Genomic DNA, 22802 nt, shown 5'->3' on the forward strand with positions numbered 1-22802 from the left:
CATGGCAACATTATTAGGAATATGTGTACTGTTAAGTTTCAAAATGACAGAAGTGCACCGTATAAAAGCTAACAAACTAGTCATTTGCTTTAGTTAAAATGCAAGATTATGATGAGAAAAAATATGATGTCAGTGACTTTGAATGTAGCATGGTTTCTTGTACCAGATGGGCTATTTTGACATTTAGTAGAGTTTACATAAAAGGAGTTTACAAAAAAAAAAAAAAAACCTAACCAAACAAACAAAAAAAAAATCATTTAAAGGCAATTCTCTAACTGCAGAAATGGTTTCTTTCTACAAACATACATTCTAACAATGTTGAGCAGAAGGGTACAACACACATGAATGTTTGAAGTAAATGGGCTCCACTCCTGACAGCTACAGTGGGCACAGGCTCTCTGATCATGAACAGGTGACGATTAGAAAAATATCACCTGGTCTGATGAATGCTGATTTCTGCTGTGACATGCAGATGGTAGGGTCAGAATTTGGCATTACTCCAATACATGAATTCATGGACCCCATCTGCTTTGTGTCCACAGTTCTGGATCACTGCTGGTGGTGTAATGGTGTGGGGAATGTTTTCTTGGTTCACATTTGGACTCTTTTTAAATCATGTTCATATGTTGAATCTCAAATGAATATATCCAAAATCATACGTGTGGATTCCACGTGACAAAGAACAGATTAGGAAGGTCCTATACAGTATTAGTATGATGTTCTTAATAAAGTGGTCTGTTACGGAACAGTTGTTTTGTAGCACCATCTGCTGGACAGATTTAATAACCAACAATTTATTGTTCCTATTTTCATCACCCTCAAACCAAACTGTTTATTTTTAAACAATCACATTGAATATTGTTTAAAAGCTTGTTTAAAAGACAACACCTTAAAGCTGATCTCTTGGGTTTAAAACCATAATTACAATCCCGATACAAAATTACATGCGGGAAATCTCAAAGATCTTGCATTTCTTACAGGAATTTCTCTACATTAGAAATTTGTACAGTGCAAGACAAAAGACCACAGACAACTTTAAACAAGGATAGAGTTAGACTTTACCAATAAAGCATGTATTTCAGGTCAATAAGACAGATTATGTACTAGCGGTCTCAAAAACGTGCGAGTTTAAACATTTTATAGAAAGGAAAGAGAGCCCTTAATTTCTTATTCAATCAACATATTTAATCAGGCTAAACATGAATAAGGTTCTTTGACTGTACAAACAAAATACAAATATGATGACTCTCCCCAACAACACACATAACCCAAATTAAGAGCTGCTGAGCCTACTGACCAAAATATACCAACACACTAAGTCTCTCCAAAAGCATTTAATGCACAATTAACAGTAAAATAAAGATTTTTCTATGCACAATATTTAGGTATTTACATTTAGTTGCATCAGACTTTTTTCTTAGATCAGGTAAAGCAATTTATTATGAATTCATGTCAAAATTATGACCCCATTCATAATATTCAAAATATTTTTAATGATTTAATGGATAAATGTTGAGATTACCATGAAGACATTAAGTGAACAGAAATATGCTCAGGAAACAGAGTGCTGGATTGGTACCAGGGCACTACACAGTATGGTGTCCTGTTCAGTAGCTTTTATTCTACCTGTGTGTGTGTGAGAGAATGACCAACAGATGAAATGAATAATGGGGTAAGTAAATATGTGCTCCGATAAGTGGAGTGTGTGCTGAACTGCTGACACGCATAGCATCTCTCTTACACTCATACACATTGCATCTTCTAGTCCCATTCCTATAAATGACTTGACATCTCTTCCTCAGTGAGGAAAAGAGGCAACCACTGGCTAGCAGAGAAAGAGAGGAAAACAAACCATTCAAAAGAAACAGGAACTAGACTAATCCTGTGCTAATCAGCAGACTTCAAAACTTTTCTCAATGCTCTGTGCGTTTTGCTTATTAAAAAGCGTCCAGAGGTGGAGGAAAGACAAGTGCTTTCTCATATTCTCCTTGTGCCATGCTATGGCTGGGAGCTGCCCTGGCTATCTGGGTCTGTTCCAGATGAGCTGGTGTCTGAATCTGAGTCTCCGTCATTGTCCTCAGGAGGGCATTTTTCCCGCAATCGCCTCTGTGTGGCACTGAGACGTGCCAACAGACCCTGGTAATCAAAACGGCCTCTCTTCTCTCCAAAAGGATCCTGGGAAGAGCAAAAGCCAGAATTGTTATATGCAAAAGTTTGCATACCTTTAAGACAAAATGAAGATGCTTGTACCAACAAAACATTCTGTTACTTTTTTTAGATGTTCCTTAACTCTTACAGATTAATGATTAAATAGTATATGTTTTATAAAGAAACGATAAGATGCCAGGTTTGCATGTGATTATCATCTAAATCGGATATAATATTGTTTAGCTATCCATTGCCTTTACATCTGCAACCTTGTTTTGTGTCGTCTAAGTTGAAATATTTCCAAGATTCTTCCTGAGATTTCTGCTTTAATGCTCCCAGAAGTCATACACTGCCTTCTACAAATCAGTATAAATCACAGCAAAAAACCTTTTATTTATTGACTTCTTGATTCTTGTGTTGAAAGACAACATTTACATTAATTTCATTTGTAGCTTGTTTGGGGGCAGCAAAACACTACAGGACATGCAAACATTGATTTTATTTTATGTGAAGATGATGTGAAAAAATAGACTGGCAAGGAATTGACCAACGTGTTTTAAGGATGTTAAGCTATGTATGTAAACAAATGCAAAATTTAAGAGATGATGGGTGACATTTATGAGCTGCAATAAATCTTAGGGCAGCTAACTGTTTAAATATATGTCAAGATGTGTGTTCTTTATTTAGCTTTATTCCAGCTGAGTTTGCTTCAGTGAATCTTTGCTCCTTCTTTCCTGTGTTTCTTGGTATGCAAAATATGTATTTAAAATGTCTTCCTTTATGCAGAAAACTGATCATTGTATTTACTCATATACCAATACCTGCATGTTTTGCCCTTGAAGGTGAAGACGTTCTTTGCAAACACTTTCGTAGAAGTCATAGTACTCCAAAAAAGACTTTTCCATCACACTCCTGAAAAATAGAAATAGAAATTGGGGTAAGATTACATGGTCAGCCAAGATGCAGTGGAGTAGAGAGGGTTAAAGGGCTTGCTTAAGTACCAAAAAAATGGGCGCTCAACAGTGCTGGGTTTTGAACCCCAGACTTTCTGATCTGTATCCCTGAGAAATTAACACTTCCTTTCACAATGTTACTTTCAACACTATAGATCATTATCAATATAAACCCACATGTAAACACACATACACATGCCTTTATTATGAACAATATATACAGTGTTCAAAATAATAGCTTAGAGCCTCTATTTGCTCTCAAAACAGCCTCAATACTTCATGGCCTGGATTCTACATGATGTTGGAAACACTGCTACATGAGATTTTGGTCCATGTTGACATGATTGCATTACACAATTCCTGCAAACTTTCCAAGTGCACCTTTATGGTGTGAATCTCCTGTTGTGCCACATCCTAAAGATGTCTTAGTGGATTCAGATCTGGTTACTTGGGAAGCCACTGAAAATCAGTGAACATTATCATGCTGGAGGTAGCCATTAAAAGATGGTAAATTCTGGCCATGAAGGGATTCACAAGATCAGCAAAAATACTCAGCTAGGCTGTGGCATTCAAGTGATGATTGTTATTAACGGCCTCAATGTCTGCCAAGAAAACATTCCCCTCTCTATCACACCACCTCCACCAGCCTGAACTGTTGACACATCATGGAATCATGACGTCGCCTAAGTCTGATCCTACCATCTGTGTCCCTCAGCAGAAATCGAGATTAATCAGACAAGGCTGTGTTTATCTATTCTTTCTTTTATTTTCTTATTGTCTTGCAAAACATTCAAAATCCATCAAATTGTAATGGCATCTTATAAACACAGCCTGCTTCAAGTCACCTCACAGTTGTGTTAGATATAGGTTTGGGCTCTGGATAGACTGTTCAGAAACATTGAGATTCTTTTGTTTAAGCCATTCCCCTTGTTGATTTGGATGTATCCTTTGGGTAATTGTTATGCTAAAAGGTAAAATTTCTTTTAAATCCTTTTTAGATTTAGCTTACTAGCTGACACCTTGAAGGCTGTGCACTAAAATTGACTGGTATTTGTAACTGTTCATGATTCCTTCCACCTTGATAAAAGCCCCGGTTATTGGTGAACAACGAGCCCTAAAGCATGATGCTACCACCATCAGGATGCTCCATGGGTATGCTGAGGTGTCTTTTTTATATATCAAGTGGAATTATGAAATACTGTACCTTTTTTAATTATTTTCATTAGACCATGACACATTTTGCCACATGGTGTTGCACTTTTTGTTTTTATTTTTTTGAAAAAGTGCTTCTGTCTAGCCACTCTACTCCATCCATCTGAAGACCAGAAATATTGAGAGATATTCCTGTGGCTCCTTTAATATTTCTGTAGTTCTCTTGCCATCTTTCCTGGTAAACTTTTTCTTGTTCTTATTTTGGAAGAACATCCTGTTCTTGGTGATGTCATTGTGGTGCTCCATATTCTCTATTTGTTGATGACAGTCTTTATGATTATGGTTCTGCTAATGTTTTTGAAATTCTTTAATACCTCTGTCCTGATTTATACCTTTCAAGTAGTGAGGCACCACACATGATTTGTGAGATCTTTGCAGACCGTAGCTAGAAACAGTCAGAAGAAACCAAGAAGATTTGAAGAACATCCTACAGAAATGGCTGATCTTGATCATTTAATTTGATTGACTGTGATTTGTTCAATTTGAAAACAGCCACATGCCCAATTCTAAAATGGTGTACATTTTGCAACCAGGTGATTCTGGTTCTCTTTTTCAGTTAATTTGTACATGTTGTGATTTCACAGTGAGGGTAGAAATGTTCTGACAAGATTTTATCTTTGTTTTCCTTTTTTTTTTTCCATAAAAGTCCTGCCATTTTAATAAGTGTGTTTAGACATTTTATATCCAGTGTGGTTCAAAACCTTCAAAGCTTTTAACAATAAAATATTAAAATTACTAACCACAAGGCCTCTGGACAGTGCACCTTTCCTTCCAACATATCGCAGACAGCCACACGCATTGTCTCATGGCGGATGCACTCATTGTAGTTCTTGCTATCTCCTGGGTGCCTCTCCTAACAATTACAGAAATCATTAATCAGCAAAATTAAACAAAACCAAATGAGGGTTCCCAAGTGGTGCACAGAAAACATTAACACTATTGTTGGGAGATGGTGAGATCCCATCTGTGACCAAAAATTCCCTGTGTTAGACTTAAGTCTTCCCAGTTGTTAGCTGTTATGCGATGGAGAGAAGAGGGAAAAATCTAAAAAACCTCAAAAAAAAACAAAAACTAAAAATAAATAAATTAATTAAAAAGTGTTTTCTAACCAAAATAAGATCAGCTGGAATAAGATTTGGATACTAGATTACTGTTTTACTATACTATTGTCCTGTTCGATTCAGAGTATGCTGCATACTGAAACTGAATCTTATAGGAACTTGTCGATTTGATAAGAACAATATTTCTCCTGGTCCAGTAGTACCTCTGTCCTACACATCTTGGTGTTTTCCTCCCTCTCTCTCACTCAGTCCCCCTAGTTCAAGCTTGCTAATCAACTAGTGAATCTGACAAGTTCATTTGGGAGCAGGTAGTAAACAAAATCTGCAAAAATAGCCTGTTTTAGGACAAGGATTGAGAAACATTGGAATTTTCCATTGTCAATGGTTGATAGCTTTCATAGATTTAAAAATAATTAAACATATACTCCAGGGGAAGTGAAAGTTAAATACCTGCTCAAAGCCTGGCTCATTGTGGTATGGGTTCTCTGTCATCAGGGACTGGATAGAGATGAGGACCGAGGAGATGCTCTGAGCAGGGCTCCAGGCTGGCCCTGTCCATGTCCTGAATATCAAATGCATGACACAGAGAAGATTTTAACGCTGGTCTTTTTAAACTGAATTCTTCTATATCGGGTTTTGCTGCCTTACAGGTGCCTTACCCCAATCAACTATTCAGACCATCTGAGCAATTCCTGAACAAAGTTTTCCAACATTATTAAATAACCTATCATGTTAGATACTATTATTTTACATCAAAGCTGTATACCAAAGTATTTTCATTTTACTTACATATATTTGAAGCAAAACAATTCTAAAACTTTACTAGATTGTTATGCTAACATCTTGTGAATCTTGGACTATTTGGTGGAGCGTAAAAAACTTACCCAAGAATACTCAGGCAAACTTTCCCATTGCGGTAGAAGTTTGGGTTGAAACGCACGGTGTTGTGTCCAGTGGTGATAAGTTTGACTCGTGGTGGGTGTATGGGGTAGTCAGGGGGGCAACGAAACAGGAAAAGGAAAAATCCACCCTCATATGGTGTGTCAAAGGGACCCGTGATTAGTGCATGGATCTGCAGAAAACAGAAATGTCAGTGGAATAACGTTGCTGACCAGTTCATAGAATATACTTCCAAACACAAATGATGGAGTGTAAAGAAATTTAATATAGAATCCATGATTTTTATATTTGGTAATATTAAAATATTTTATAATAAGAATTCAAGTTTAAAACCGTCAATAACTTTACTGTCTTTTTAATTACATTTTAAGTAATGCAAAACTGAGCTGAGGGATATTTGGGATTCAAAGCTCACCTTAGTCATATCATGAGGATCAGGAACCACAAACATACCAGGAGGCGGTTCCTTATAGATGGACATGATGTCTCTGCATGCAGATAAAGACAGAGATCAGTGAAATAAAGTAAAGTTAATTTGAAATACATTCTCTCAGCGGAACAAGGTCCATTGTCCCATCTCTGTTCTGTTTTAGGTGTCCCTAATAGACAAGCATCTCCAGAGTCACATGGTAGTGTTCAACAAAAAATATTGTTCATTTATTCATCTTCAATAGATTCTTTATCCAATTTAGGGTTGTGATAGATCTAGATCGTACATATGCCAGAGACCCTGGAAATTAGATGCTCACCTAGAGCAATCTATTGAACCAATCTGCCTAATGACATGTCTTTGGCAGCTGGGAGGTAACCCACATGCACATGGTGAACATGCAGATAAAGAAAGACAGTAAACCAAGTTCAGGATAAAATCGGGGACCTACAGTGGCTACAACTAAAAAAAGCAAATAAACAAATAAAGAAATACGTTCTAAATGAACACATATGAACTCTTTGGCTTATTTTAAGTGTCTACTTACTCAATATTTCACACATCATCTCCATTTCGAAAGCATAACAGTCTTTAAAATGTACAATTCAATGCCAACTGGCAAAACTGTACATCACCCTGCCCACTCTACTTCAAACTCAAGGAATTTTGCCAAGTCTACTGACAGAATCCTTGGCTGCAGCTTCCCATTTACTGCCTGAAGTCAGCATCAAGAGGATTTCTCTCTGGGGACCTGATTGCTTTCCTTGGAAAAGGCTCAAAAATATAGTGTGATCTGCTCTACTTTCACCAAGTCTACAAATAAAGCAAAAGAAATTCACCCAGGTTCTAGAATTATCATTTTTAATTTACATTTATTAACAGTGCATCACAGTGCAAAAAGTATGTGGATAATATAACAATATGTGGATCACTGAAATGTGATTCACATTGTAGAAATCATCATTCAATTATAATTTTATAAATCATGCATGTAATGTTATTGTAAAGTTTGTGCAAATTTGTAAACTGTGCAACCCATAGAGTACGATTTATATAGAGAGCATGCTGACCAAAAGATGAAAAATTCTAGGTTTATTTACTGTTGAACAAGCAGTAGAATTTGCTCATAACATAAAACCTTTGTTTGTAGCAAATAGTTTTTAACAGACAAACACACTACAACATATGGATACATGATTTCTTAATTTGTTGGACACTTTAATTCAATGTGATTCATAACATACGGGTTGGTTTTTGAATTTCTACCACCCTACAAATTTACACCACGGCTAAAGACCTAAACATCCAAACATCAGGAATTACATAATACATGTATTCCAGGCCGTTGGCAGTGTACCGTCTAGTTCAGTTGCAGAAGTAGATTTTTCCCCAGAGTGTTTAGCTATAGCCTATCTATAACATCTAGGGTAGTTAGTAGAAATTAGAAGGTATATCTAAAGACCTCACTATTTAATTCAGTTTTCCAGTATGGAATGAAAATTATTATTAATAAATTTAAAATTATACATTAATTATTTTCCCTAAAGACTACATTACATTGTATTTACATTACTCTACATAACATTTAATTACAATTCTAAGACCACTTGCTACTTTTATAGAGTCATCGGTTTCTGCCAAAATCACATCATATCACAAGTACTGCATTATCAGAACTGTCAGTCATCACATCATCCGTATAGGTTACACACGACTGCTGCTGCATATTGTACAAAAGCATAATATTGCAGAATATTGTTATTTGCACTACCATACACTTTATGTACATAACTGATCAGTCATCAGAATCAGAATTCTGAATCAGATTTATCGGCCAAGTGTGTTGACACACACAAGGAATTTGGTTCCAGCTGTTTGTGACTCTCAAAAGTACAGACATAAATAACACTATACTATGCAAACTATACAAGACAACGCAGACGATGAGATACAATATAGACAGAATGAGTATTAAATATGAATATAGAATATGAATGATCAGTTATGTACGTAAAGTGTGGTAGTGCAAATAACAATATTGTGCAATATTATGCTTTTTGTACAATATACAGCAGCAGTAGTGTGTAATATACAGATGATTTGATGACTGACAGTCCTGATAATGCAGTACTTATGATAAAAAGCAGTGAATATAATTATGGTGAGTTGTTAATCAGGGTGATTGCCTGGGGAAAGAAACTGTTCTTGTGTCTGGCAGTTTTAGTAAGCAAAGTTCTGTAGCGCCTGCCAGAAGGGAGGAGCTGAAAGAGGTTGTGTCCAGGGTGCGAAGGGTCAGTGGTGATTTTTCCTGCCCGGTTTCTGGTTCTTGTGTTGTACAAGTCCTGGAGAGTTGGCAGGGGGGCGGCAATTATTTTTTCTGTGTTTTTTTTACTGTGCGTTGCAGTCTGTTTCTGTCCTGTTTTGTTGCTGCACAAAACCAGATGGTGATGGATGTGCACAGGACAGATTCAATGACTGCAGTGTACAACAGCATCAACAGCTCCTGTGCCAGACCCTACTTCCTTAATTGACGTAGAAGTACATCCTCTGCTGGGCCTTTTTGATGATAGAGTTTATATTGCACTCCCATTTCAGGTCTTGGGAAATGGTAGTGCCCAGAAACTTGAAGGCCTACACAGATGACACCGGGCTGTTGGATATTGTAAGGGGGAGTAGTGTTGAAGTCCACTATCATCTCCAAAGTTTTGAGGGTGTTTAGCTCCAGACTGTTCTGACTGCACCATAGCACCAGCCACTTCACCTCCTGCCGATATGCAGACTCATCGCCATCTTGGATGAGACCAATGAGCGTAGTATAATCTGCAAATTTCAGGAGTTTAACAGTTTGGTCACTTGAGGTGCAGTCATTAGTGTAGAGGGAGAATAGAAGTGGGGAGAGGACACATCCCTGTGAAGCGCCAGTGCTGATTGTCCGAACGCTGGAGGTGACACCTCCCAGTCTCACCTGTTGTTTCCTGTCTGTCAGAAAGCTGGTGATCCACTGACAGATGGAAGGGGGTATAGTGAGCCTTTGGAGTTTGGAGTGGAGAATTTCTGGAATTATTGTATTAAAAGCCGAACTGAAGTCAACAAACAGAATCCGGGCATATGTCCCTGGGCAGTCCAGGTGTTGCAGAATGTAGTGCAGTCCTATGTTGACTGTGTCGTCCACTGATCTGTTTGCACGGTAGGCAAACTGTAGGGGATCCAGCATCTGTTCTGTTTCAGTCTTTAGGTGGGCCAATACCAGCTGTTCAGATGTCAGAGCGACAGGGCTGTAGTCATTCAGTCCGGTGATGGAGGGTTTCTTGGGGACCGGGATGATTGTAGAGAGTTTAAAGCAGGAGGAGACTCCAGAGATCTGTTGAAGATATGGGTGAAGATAGGAGCCAGTTGATCAACACATGCTTTGAGACAGGAGGGGGAGACCCCATCTGGGCCAGGAGCTTTCCTTGTCATCTGTCTCTTGTCGGAACTTAGAGCCCGTCTCCAAGTCGACATATCGCAGGGTGATTTGTACTTATATACTTTCAGCCAAATATCAACTATTTTAATTTTTAATTAAACTTACTTTACTGATAGCACTAACATTAATACAAATAAAACAATGAGAAAACTCCTCAGACCTGGATGAGAATGAGCAAACTTCTTTATTGTGGTCAATCAGCCAACAATTCTCTAAGAGAAATTGCTAAGTTGAAAGTAACAAATGAAAAACCCAAAAAGAGCATCTTCATGAAGAGCATCTGCATGCAATAAAAAACAAAACTCTCAAGACGTTCTTGCAAAGTAAAATTTTTACACACACAACCCCCGTCCTCTTCACAAATTGTGAGTGCAACTTGATTGCTGGGAGGAGTTGTTAATGTGGTTCCCAGAGGTGTGATGCCAGTCAGTGGGCTGGGTTGGATGTGAGGTGTGAAGATGTTGTTCTCAAACCTGCAGTAGAAGATGTTGAGGTCGTCAGTCAGATCTTTGTTTGCTTCAGTGGGAGATGGGGGCGACTCTTGTAGTTTGTGATGTCTTGCAGGCCTTTTCAGACTGACGCAGGGTTGTTATCTGAAAACCTGCTTTTCAGCTTTTCAGAGTAGCTTCTTTTGGCTATTCTGATCTCTTTTTTCAGTAGATTCCTGGCCTGCTTATACAGAGTTTTGTCCTCCCCTCTGTAGGCATCTCCCTTGGTGTGTCAAAGTTTTTTCAGTTTGGCTGTGAACCATGACTTGTTGTTACTGTATTTGCAGAAGGTTTTGGTTGGCATACACACGTCTTCACAAAAACTGATGTACAATGTCACAGTGTCAGTCAGTTCATCCAGGCTGTCAGTTCCAGCCTCAAAGATACTCCAATTAGTGCAGTCAAAACAGTCTTGTAGTTCCTGCTTTGCCTCACTGGTCCAGCTCTTCACTGTTATATTCTGTATATATTCATATATTCTGTATTCATATTTAATACTCGTACTGTCTATATTGTATCACATCGTCTGCATTGTCTTGTATAGTGTGTATTATCTTGTCTTGTATAGTATAATGTTATTTATGTCTGTACTTTTGAGAGTCACAAACAGCTGGAACCAAATTCAACACACAAGTCAACACACTTGGCCAATAAACCTGATTCTGATTTAGCACTAAATCAGGTATTCTGAAGTTGTGAACACAAAGGTTGTGAAATCTATATTGATTAAATAGCGACAGTATTTAAATAGTACATAAATGCGTCACATTCTCGGATGGATGGTATGAATGTCAGTACCCTTACTCTTTCAGGTAGGTCACCTCAAGAGACTTTTTCCTTTACTTGGCTTTCCAAAGTAAAACTTAATCAGCCTGCTGAATCAAATTCATCGTATGGAATCGGCTCTTTTTTGGATCGATTCCCAGTTTCACTAAATGATTCAGTGTTAGCTGCGACAAAATGTTTATTTAAACTGCGTGTTAATTAGCGTCTGCCCTGTAAAACGGAAGCGGCTAAGAGGCTAGCTGGGAACCAAAAGTTCAACTTGTTCAGAAAACATGACATTACTTTTATATTCTGTTCCGTCGTAAACATTTCCGTGAAGCAAAAACATTTCACATTCTTTTTACTATTTGTTAGGAAGCAACACGTTAAAAGTATAATTAAATGCAATGATCATATTCAAATCGTGTTAATAGGTGAAAGACAATTGTACATGATTTCAGTTAAACTCAGATTCCATCTCTCTCATAATTACACTCATCTATCATAAGGAGGACAGGAGAATTTAAAATGACATTCGGGTCTTACTTTACATAAACATTGTTGGTAAGTGAGACTAGAGAGTGAGTTTAGAGATGCATGATGTTTTTAGGGAAATATTGCAATTGTAGCGATAAAACATAGGGGTAATGTGACATCCATTACTAAGTAACATTAGTAAACAGAACTTAAGTTTAATTACAAGCATCCCAGCTCGGCTAGCTAAGTTAGCATGCTAACGTTATGCTACCTCTTTATCCGCAGAATGCACTGTTGCGAAGCTTTCTCGTTGTCCCAGTCGGTGCTCAGTGTAGGGTCCCAGGACGTGGCGTGAATCTGAGACAGAAGACCTGCTCCAGCCAAATTCGCAGGAGCCCCGGTTAGTCCCAGGCCGATGCTCGGCGGCAGAGATGGCGGCACGGCTGCTAGCATCGACCCGGTCGAGCTAACAACGCCGCTCTCCAGGCTTTCCATGTCCGAGGTGATGTGGTGCGCTACATCGGGGGATGCTGCGGCCAGGCCGGTCTCTGCAGCCACTGCGGGAGGAGGGGAGGACGGTAAAAAGTGACCTAAACTCGGTACCACCTGAGCTCCGTTACCATGACTGGACGCCACAGCTTCTTCTCCAACGTCGTCCGCCATCGTTTATCGGTTCTGCCGTGGATGGCTCTGGGATTTCGAGCTGTCACTTCAACACTATTTCCTCTTTTAGTTTCTAATTTCTCTTCACTCAAGAACCTGGCGTTAATCTACAACAGCACGAAGAGAAACCATTTCTACGACATCACCCCTATTTTGTTTCCTTTTGCATACCGTCTCTCAGAATACAGTGTGTAATAAAAGAGTCACTCTCGGTGTTCAAGCAAATAAGTTTAAACACGCGTACAACATGTTGGGAAAGCCACACCTTTCCAGCTAAAGACTCCAGCGTCGCTCTGTATTCGGCTACGGTAGTCTTGTTGTCGTATACTTCCTTCCAGTAAGGAGCATTAATAATAAGAATTACGCCACCTACTGACACACACTGTCTAGTGCACTTCAAAGTTTGTATCGTGCTTTTAATTCACACCCTATGTAGTGCACTCACAGTAAAGTGTAGGACGTCATTATGGATGCAGCCACTAAAAAAAAAAGTCTTTCTGGGTAAATTTTCAGAATCAGAATCAGAAAGAGGTTTTATTGCCAGGCATGTTTTCACATGCGAGGAATTTGTTATAGTGACAGAAGCTCTACAGTGTAGCAGAATGACATACAATATAGACAAATTTTATGTACAAATGTACATGAAACTGTAAAATAATGACACATTCTTATGTACAATTTGCAGTAGGTCGTGTCAAATAAATAAAAACCCAACAATAATAAAACCACAAAAAGAACAAACAGATTTCTCAAATTCAAATTCGAGCTTAAATTTCTTGTTTGGTTGAAAGCATACATTTTGCTTTTGAAGCCATACAATTACATCAGTGTATATGAGCAAACTATATAAAGGTGTAATTCTGGAAAATGTTTTTATTTATATATAGTTTATCCTTGTGTGTGTCAACACACTTGGCCAATAAACCTGGTTCTGATTCTTCTTAATTCTGATTTACATCAATGCCGCCATCTTGGCGAGGGCATCGAGCCAAGCTGATCTTCTTCGACATCTTGTTGGTTAGCTGACTGAAGGTGCAATACCCCCACCTAGCGAACAGTAGAGTGGAGTGAAACTTTTTGGATTTTTTTTTTAAATATTATCCCCTAAACTTGATTCATTCATTCATTTTCTACCGCTTATCCGAACTACCTCGTGTCACGGGGAGCCTGTGCCTATCTCAGGCGTCATTGGGCATCAAGGCAGGATACACCCTGGACGGAGTGCCAACCCATCGCAGGGCACACACTCTCATTCACTCACGCAATCACACACTAGGGACAATTTTTCCAGAGATGCCAATCAACCTACCATGCATGTCTTTGGACTGGGGGAGGAAACCGGAGTACCCGGAGGAAACCCCCGAGGCACGGGGAGAACATGCAAACTCCACACACACAAGGTGGTGCGGGAATCGAACCCCGACCCTGGAGGTGTGAGGCGAACGTGCTAACCACTAAGCCACCGTGCCCCCTCCCCTAAACTTGATTTATATATTTAATTGATTTTTAGAGCGGCTAGTAAATATTTATATAATCTTCACAATATCGTAGTACCGTACCGTTTAGTATCGTAGTTATTGAGTTCTTATATGTGCTGGATCATGTGTCTTTCCCTGATGGATATGCTGCAGAGTAGTGTGTTCTGGGGATGGAATTTCTGGCTCTTTCCCAATTCAGACCATGTGGTTCAGCTTATTAAAAGCAACCAGCTCTTTTGGCTCCCTAAATGATTCTTTACCATCTTTTCCACTAAACCAAATGTTTGTGATGCTACAGAGGCTGATATTCTCTCTCATTGGTTCATTGAAATGAACACCTAAAACCACAAACAGCTTGAAATGGTTGACATCAAGACATGTAACAGTTTACTGTGACCTGTAAATTACCATCAAAATCTATTTTACTATAATAGTTAATAATGCAAACAAGGGCGTTTATACAAGTTTGATTAGTCAAACTGCACCCATTAAATGCCTGAATGAGCCAAAAGAAGTCTAGAGGACCTCGATCAGGGAAATATATTGGTAAATGTATTTACACTCACTTTCCTTTGACCATGGCATGTAGGTTGGTACCTGTAGGTCTGGTGTGAGTTAAAATAAATAGCTTATCACCTGGGATCTCAGAATGGCTTTTGGCAGATTAGATGACTGCATAAATCTGGAGGTGTATGGGCATCAATATAATCATTGTTTGCAATGAATTAAACCCCAACCTTTGTAGTATTTCACCAATTCTGGTTTTGCCAATTTACATCAGCATTCAGAAGTGAGATTAGAGACACCTTATTTCCAAGAAATTGCATTATTCAAGGGTGTCCAGTGAATATTTTTGGTCATCTGTTTATTAAAAAGACCATAACCTGCAGTCAAAATAAGGCTGTTCATTTCAAAAACCTGATAGGTGAAAATTGCAGACTATAAACCAAATTACAACAAACACTGACATGAACATAAACATGCATGTTAAGCAGATGTTATTAATCATTAAGAAAAGATTTCTGGGCTATTTAAGAGCTTTAACATATGAGTCAAAAGGCAGATAAGGTTATCCCACCCATTTATTCAGACAGATTGTCCCAAACTGTAGTGAGAAGTTACATTAAAAACCTCATGGAGGAAAGGAAGGGGAGAAACAGACATTTCTAGTAGTTTGTTGGAATGGCATGGCCATGGCCTTGTGAGCTTTGCTTCAGATTCTGATCCCTGGATGGACGGTCAAGAACAGGATGACGGGTCTAAATTACATGGCAAACAAGATAAGGAATGCCACCATCAGACAAAAAAGACCCATGGCCTCAGACAGGGCAAAACCCAGGATGGCATAAGAGAAAAGCTGTTGTTTCAGGGAAGGATTCCTGTCAGGATGGAAAAAAAGCAAAAAAGAAACAGACAATGGTTAAGAATATGGTTATGAGGAGACCTGAACAAGTAAACATGGAAATTGCCTAAAAAAAAAAGGCAATCTGAACACGAAAGGAAATAATTTTTCATTTAGATTAATTATAGATATAATTAATTTCTTTCCAGTAAAATGTACCTGGCATAGCCAATGATTAGGCTACCGAATACTGTCCCAATCCCAGCTCCTGATCCAGCGACTCCCACTGTAGCAGCACCAGCACCAATGAACTTGGCTGCAGTGTCAATGTCTCTGGAAACAGCACTGGTCTGAAAGCTCCGGCTCACGTTCAGAAAAGATGCCCCATTCACAGGCAAGAGAGGTGCCTAAGGAATAAGCAACTTTAATGACTATCAATGTTTGAATTCCTTCTGTGTATGAACTTCATCCAGCATCAGAAACATTACCTGCTCAGTTCTGGCTTCAGGTCTGTTGAAGACAGACACAGAGACAGGCCGCGCTAGTACTCTGGAGCCTCCACGGAGCTGAGAGGAAGAACAAACAAGCTAAGCGGTAAGTACTATATGAATAGTGCTTAGATGGAATTGACTCAACATACATGACATTGCACATATGACTCCAGATTTATTGGCAGCAAACAAGGAAGGCATAAAGCAAATACCACATGCAAGTAAATGTCAAGATCTACAACTTTTGAATCATTTGAAGTTTTTCTTCTACAAGATGTCAAATTCATCTGATTAGATAAAGAAAAGCTCAGCATTTGCCTCTTCCTGTAGTTGACTGGATTGTTATATTCTTACGTTCAACCAACTGTATCAAGTCCACTCCTTTTAAACGAGTCAACATTTAGAGACAACTATGGCATTTCTAAACAGTGATGTATTCCTGCAAATTCTGCTAAAGGATTTGCACCAAAAGGTTCTGGCTCTTGGCTCTAAAAAGTGCCCTCATATGCAAGAATGTGTGAATGGTTGCCTGAGCTGGATGTACACTGTTTTCTGTAAACAGTCTAGGGTTATTAGAGGATGACAAATTGTTTGCATTTATTTTAATTGTTCATTAGTTGTATCCAATTTGCCATATTGATAATCTGTATATTTATTAAAGAAAAAAACTGCACAGTTTCCCCAATTAACAATCATATGATTTCCTGTATAATGCTTATTTTATGCAATTTCTTGCACATTTTCTTGTAGTGAGGATCACAAAAACAAACAAGGCACCCTGTTGCATTCTCCAGACTAGTTTCAACACAAGCACATGCATTTTAAATGATCAAAAATTGAGGTGTTAATTTAAAGATTACAACAAATACATACCACAGAGGGAGCAGTGACAAACTTGGCGCAGGCATACATGTCTGAATCCTGAAGAGTCAATAAAAAAAAAAAAAAAGGCACTGTTGTCAAATGGTCAAGATCATGAAGAAACCAAGGTATGTGGTAGCAAAGATAATACCACAGGACCCAGAAATATAACAAGTATTTGGGATAAAACTGCATGTGTGTCAATGCAGAAGTTTTTGAAGACCATGTCAGTTAGCTCTGTAAATTAAGAGTGTTGCATAGATTAGCAGTATAGAAGGAAGATGAGAATAAACTGATTTACTTCACCCTCAAGGTGTATAACTTGCATGCTAATTTAGCTACCATTATTCTACACTCCTAAAATACATTCATGATCATTACTCTGCCCTTTTCCACCCCCTTCTTGTGGTATTTGATACAAGCACATAATATAACTTTCTGGTAATGTGCTTTCAGTATAGCAATCATTACCATTCAATAACTGGCATGTTAACAGACATACCACTTGGGTAGTTCTCATTAGATACTTCAACCCTTGGTGTCAACGATGCACCAGGATACAGATAGATGATCAGTGGCTGAATAAGTCAAATTGACAGACTTACAATGTGTATCCAAGACACCTCTGACCCTGTTCACACATGTACTTAGTGTAGCACTCTGCACTTGTGATGGGATCACCCATGATAAATGAGGGTCCAGTTGGACAAATAATAGGAGCATGCAGAAATTGCTTAACTGCCACAGTTAACTATCACAAACATTGAACAAATGTCAAAGAGCAGACAAATTAAGCCACGTGGGTTAATACATTAACATTATTCAAGCAGTCAGATCGATATGAAATAATTAATCACTGCTAAACTACACAAAAAACTGCTAAACACTTTTTCTAAAAAAGTCAGATGTCAGCAGTTACATACACCTTATGCAGGTTACCTGAACATAAGCGTACACTGATTTTAAGTGATTGACATTAATACGTAGATTCTAGAGGATTCCCTTTAACCGATTAAAAAAAAAAAAAAAAAAAAAAAAAAAAAAAAAACCTTGAAAAGAATAAAAAAAAAATCCTATTTCATATCCTATCCTAATATATAAAAACATCCTATTTTGATGTGTGCAATTATATTTCAGATATTTATACAGACAGAGTTTCTGGTTTCCACTAATGTTTATTCAATTTTAACCATTACATTCCAGTTAACACCATGAATAGGTATAATAACTCAATAGTGAGGTCTTTAATATGCAATGATACGATTTTATTTTCTAGATCCATGTTATTAAAATGGGATCTGGTGACCCACAAGAGTTCAAGGATAGCCTGGGGTTTTTCAACATTGGAACAAAGTGAATTAAATCATACTTCCAGTTTGTCCTTCAGAGACCTCTTTGATCACCATGGGTCTAGAGACAACAATACCAAAATCACAGCAAAACTACATATTAGACACAAGGCCGATCCTTACTTAGAAGAGCTCAAGATGGCCCGTTATTCAGGCGCTACACAAAGACACTAATAGCAACGAGTGAAGGTCATCGATCCTTACATTTATTTTCCCACTGAAATGATGAAATTATATATAACGTGCTTAAAGAAGTAGAGGAGGAAGACGTTGTGCCCTTGATCATCTTGAACCCCACTGGTTGATTATCTATTGCCTGTGGAGCAGCAGGGCTTAACACTAGGCCAGAGAGATTAGCAGATACACATTTTACAGGTGTCAGATGAAACCATAGCTATGTGGTCACAACTAAACTCCTAAACACATAGCCTTTAAAACTATCTGCACACACTTGTTTATTTGACACAAAAGAATTAAAGCTGTTTAACGACTTTAATGAGCTTCATAGCTAATCGGCTAATCGGCTAGTCGGCTAGCCGCCTGTGAATGGTTGTAGTAGTCTTTATATGTTCGGGCCAGTTACAGAATTTACGCGCACTAGCAAACATTCATGCTAACACCAAAGTCAGAAAAACATATTGCCCTTTGTACCATGCATCTAGCCAGTACCCAGAACGTTTAACTCACCTACTTAATACACAACGACCAGGAGACAAACTCGAAGCTAGAGTCAATGAGCGCCGTGTAAAACTGTCACCTTGTCATTTATAAGCTTATGAACTACGTCCTCATCTGTGATTGGCTGTAAGTCATGTCAAGACTCGGTGAAATGACCAACGAAATAGCGAAGAGGCAGAAATGAGCTATTTTGGTTTGCTGTAATTGTTATATAAGGCGGGACGGTTTACAGCTCTCATTTTAATTGGATGATATTGCCGGGAACGCGCGAACATATGCCCTTACACATGAGGAATACTGGACACGCTGACGGAAGTCCCGCCCCTGGTAAAAGAGAAGACGAGTACCTGCAGTACATACCGAATACCTGCAGGGGGCGACATACCCATAGATCTACATTTACATCATTTGGCAGACGCCCTTATCCTTATATCTTTTTTACACAGCTGAGCAATTGAAGGCCAAGAGCCTTGCTCAGGGACCCAGCAGTGGCAATTTGGTGGACCTGGGATCGAACTCGCAACCTTCCAATTGGTAGCCCAACACATTAAACACTATGCTACCACAGATCTATTTGGTATATTGTACCAATACTTTCCTACAGTATAGAGCTTGGTAAATATGATTGTATTAACAAACAAACAAACAAACAAACAAAACGAACGAACTTTATTCTATCTATTTAATTTTGAATAAAATTTTGGAGCTGAATGGGACTATGTATAGTACTGTCCTAAATGTCTATGACTAAAATGCTGCACCATCATCTGAGAACCTTTGTCTACCTATATTTTTTATTAATTTTGTTCTTTTCCTTCAAATTATTGTTGCAAAACAAATTTTATTTTATTTCCTTTTTTTATTCTCAAAGGTGCATTTGCCTTGTCCATTGAGTGTACAAGGGTCAAGGGTACATCTTTTTTTTATTATAAGTATGTACTATTATTGTGTTTTGTATCTGCAAAGTTGCATGATGAACAGTAAAATAATTTCAAGATATGATGTGTAATGTGATATGATTTCAAGATGTGTTCCACATTTTGTACAAGAAACCACCCCAGTGACAAGGAATGATGTATGATGTATATGATGAGTGTACAACGACAAACAAAAATTTTGTATTTAATAATGTCAGCATTGGTGGGGCATCAAGTTAAAAAACATGCTTTTGTCTGTACATGAATGTTAATATTCTATACTACATATATTACTAATATTATATACTAATATACTGTTTTATAGCATATCCAATTATTAAAATACAGTTCAATTTAATGTGCATTATTCACATTGCTTTTCCAATAAAATGCCACTTTTCCTGCTGTTCCATTTAACCCAAGGAAGGAAAATGAAAATGAAATAAGTATATGTAGGTACATACATACCTTAGATACATCAGGTTAAATGGTAATACATTTTAATGCAGAAGAATATGTGAAAAAATATGAAAAGAATGACCTGAATGAACACAAATGTAATGTATTTTTCAGTGCTAGCATTAAGTAAATAGGCCTCTTGATTCAGTTTTAACAAATATTATATTGCAATATAGCTGGTTAAAACATTGGGTAGTGCCCCTCATATTTGGTTGATTAATTATACAATTTCTTAAAAAATGCAATCAAAGCAATATAAAGTATTTGTACATATTTTTGTATGAAAAAATCCCCATTGTGGTTATTTGAAGATTACGCTTACCTAGTGCTAATCGTAACCCTGCAACATTCAAACAAGTTGAAATATATAATTTAGCAAGTTTCACAGTTTTTGTCATGCTGTACAGAACACTGAAGAGGCCACAGATGAACATTCCATTCAAGATATCCCAGTGTGAACCTTGTTAAATGCCTGCTGAATGTTGACTCGCCAAAGGAGGATCATTTTTTTTCCATGGATGATCAAGTCATCCTCAGAAATCCCTTTAAAGATTAGCACACAGATGGAGTGTACCCAATGTCAGCTCAAAAAACACGTCTTACAGCATCTTAAGTAAATTAAGTCCCACCATCTATAATTGACTGATATGTGGTAGCCATATTGTTTACAATTCTCAGCAGGTTTTTAACAATGACTGATAGTTCAAACACCTGTGCTTGACCCTCCATTAATCAAAGTCTGAATAGTCCATCACATAATTTAAAGTTCCATGTGTACGTCCTAGTATAAGATGCAACTAATAGCAAAACCTTTGCAGTAGTGCAAAACTGCATTAGTGATATATTTTCCAATTGTATAATGGTATCCAATGGTATATTTTCCACCAATGCAAATATGTCATAGACCTTGATACAAAATGAGTTAGAATACATCATGTATTTTAGTTTCTCAAGCTGGACAAATAAACCATGATTTATTGTTACTAGATTAGATTATGCTTTGAAGTCTGTAGTTGAAGTTAACCATTTATCAGATGTGTCTCGCTTGTGCCGAACTGCTTCAGGTTGCATGTGGAAGCAATGAGAAAATAAATGAAACTAATGAAAGCAGATATAGGCAACAAAGCAACTATATGTAGTAAATTCTTGTAGATAAATTCTTTACATTAGAGATCAGATATAAATATAGTATTTACATAGTCATTGTTTACTGTAGTGTAATACAGTATAGTCATAGATTGCACTGTCAATTGAATATAATATAGAATAACTTTATCCAGTTTGGTCATATTAAGTAACACATAATTTTTTTATTCTATGACCAGTGAAGAAAATCTTTTATGAATAAGCCTACGATTATGACAAAGGATTTTAAATTTTATTATAATCTTGAAGTGCAGCTCATAGACTAAGTTAAGCAGTGTGTAAGTTTTACAGATGACAGGGGAAATAAATTATGATGCTTTAAAGACCTGGAACAAGCAAGATCCTTACTCTGTTTGAATATGGGCCAATGGGCTAATACACCAAATTTGATATCTCTATAATATAACAAAAATTGACTAAAGTTAAGGTACCTACAAATTTGTCAGACTTTGATCAATCTTATTGATAATGAATTTTTTTAAAAAAGCACATTACATAATGAGATTTAACTGCTGTATTATCAACTTCACTTAAATCAAACTCAAACAAACAAACAAACAAACAAACAAACAAACATACAAACAAAAACCACAAACAAATAACTCTGGGGTGGCTATTATAATATTATCATATATTGCAAAGTAACCAACTAACTTAGTTAGTTTTGTATGATTGCAAAGGCTAAACTAAATAAACCAACTCTTCAGAGTCTTCTCACCATTAGCTGTTATTGATCTCAATAATAATGTTTCTTTGTGTAGCATTACTGTATCCTACAACAACACCAATTCACTAATCTCACAGGAAGGCCACTGATGTTGCGTAGAAGATTTCACCCAGTTGTACAGTTTGTACAGACTATTTGAATTATGGTCTGTTGTGTGTGTAATAGGTCTACACCATAGACATAAATCTAATTGTTAAAATAAGATTTTATTTTGTCGCTTAAGCCTTAAAATTAATCACAGCAACGATGGGAAAATGGGAAACTTTTCACCTTTCAATGAAAAAACCTTTCATTTAATTTGCAATGATGTTAGAAAATGTATAGTCTGCACGGTAGTTGGTAGTCATTGTGATGTATTCGATTTCAACACCTCCCTCAATTTGTACTGGGGCACCTTCAGTGTTGTGGTATGTATAGTATAGTATGCTTTATGACACATTAAATTATAAGATTGACTTTCTTTATAATGTAAATCATTTTTATTAAGAATCCTCTATATATAATTCAAAACATAATTTTAATATGCTATTATAACACAATTATGCACAAACACATGTTTTTAGCAACACATAATGTTTTTGCATTCTTTTTCGAATTACACAAAAATATAAATGTGTTTACACAGTTTTCCAGTACACTCACATATGCCGGTGGCAGAAGGGAAACCAGACTGGACCTTGTAAATTGCCTTCGGTTTCCCCTTTGCAAGTAAAATGCAGCCACCAATAAATGTATAATGGGGACCAAAAAGACACAGAGGTTGGGGGTGTGTGTGGGGAGGGGAACAGAGA

General features: G+C 37.5%; 2 protein-coding genes across 2 annotated transcripts; both read right to left on the reverse strand.

Moving 5' to 3' along the window:
• Window positions 1–778: 778 nt before the first annotated feature.
• Window positions 779–12901, reverse strand: ube2z (ubiquitin-conjugating enzyme E2Z). Its single transcript, XM_060892607.1, has 7 exons — window positions 12172–12901; window positions 6690–6762; window positions 6259–6446; window positions 5825–5936; window positions 5054–5166; window positions 2970–3060; window positions 779–2175 (listed from the first exon to the last, which is right to left on the reverse strand). The coding sequence occupies exons 1-7, from the start codon at window positions 12561–12563 to the stop codon at window positions 1999–2001; spliced, it is 1146 nt and encodes a 381-aa protein (XP_060748590.1). The 5' UTR covers window positions 12564–12901; the 3' UTR covers window positions 779–1998.
• Window positions 12902–15105: 2204 nt separating this feature from the next.
• atp5mc1 (ATP synthase membrane subunit c locus 1) lies at window positions 15106–18881 on the reverse strand. Its single transcript, XM_060892608.1, has 5 exons — window positions 18772–18881; window positions 16748–16795; window positions 15872–15949; window positions 15603–15790; window positions 15106–15420 (listed from the first exon to the last, which is right to left on the reverse strand). Exons 2-5 carry the CDS (start codon window positions 16784–16786, stop codon window positions 15306–15308), a joined length of 420 nt encoding a protein of 139 aa, XP_060748591.1. The 5' UTR covers window positions 16787–16795; window positions 18772–18881; the 3' UTR covers window positions 15106–15305.
• Window positions 18882–22802: the final 3921 nt, after the last annotated feature.

Source organism: Tachysurus vachellii, chromosome 18, assembly GCF_030014155.1.
Source record: "Tachysurus vachellii isolate PV-2020 chromosome 18, HZAU_Pvac_v1, whole genome shotgun sequence".
Taxonomy (NCBI): domain Eukaryota; kingdom Metazoa; phylum Chordata; class Actinopteri; order Siluriformes; family Bagridae; genus Tachysurus; species Tachysurus vachellii.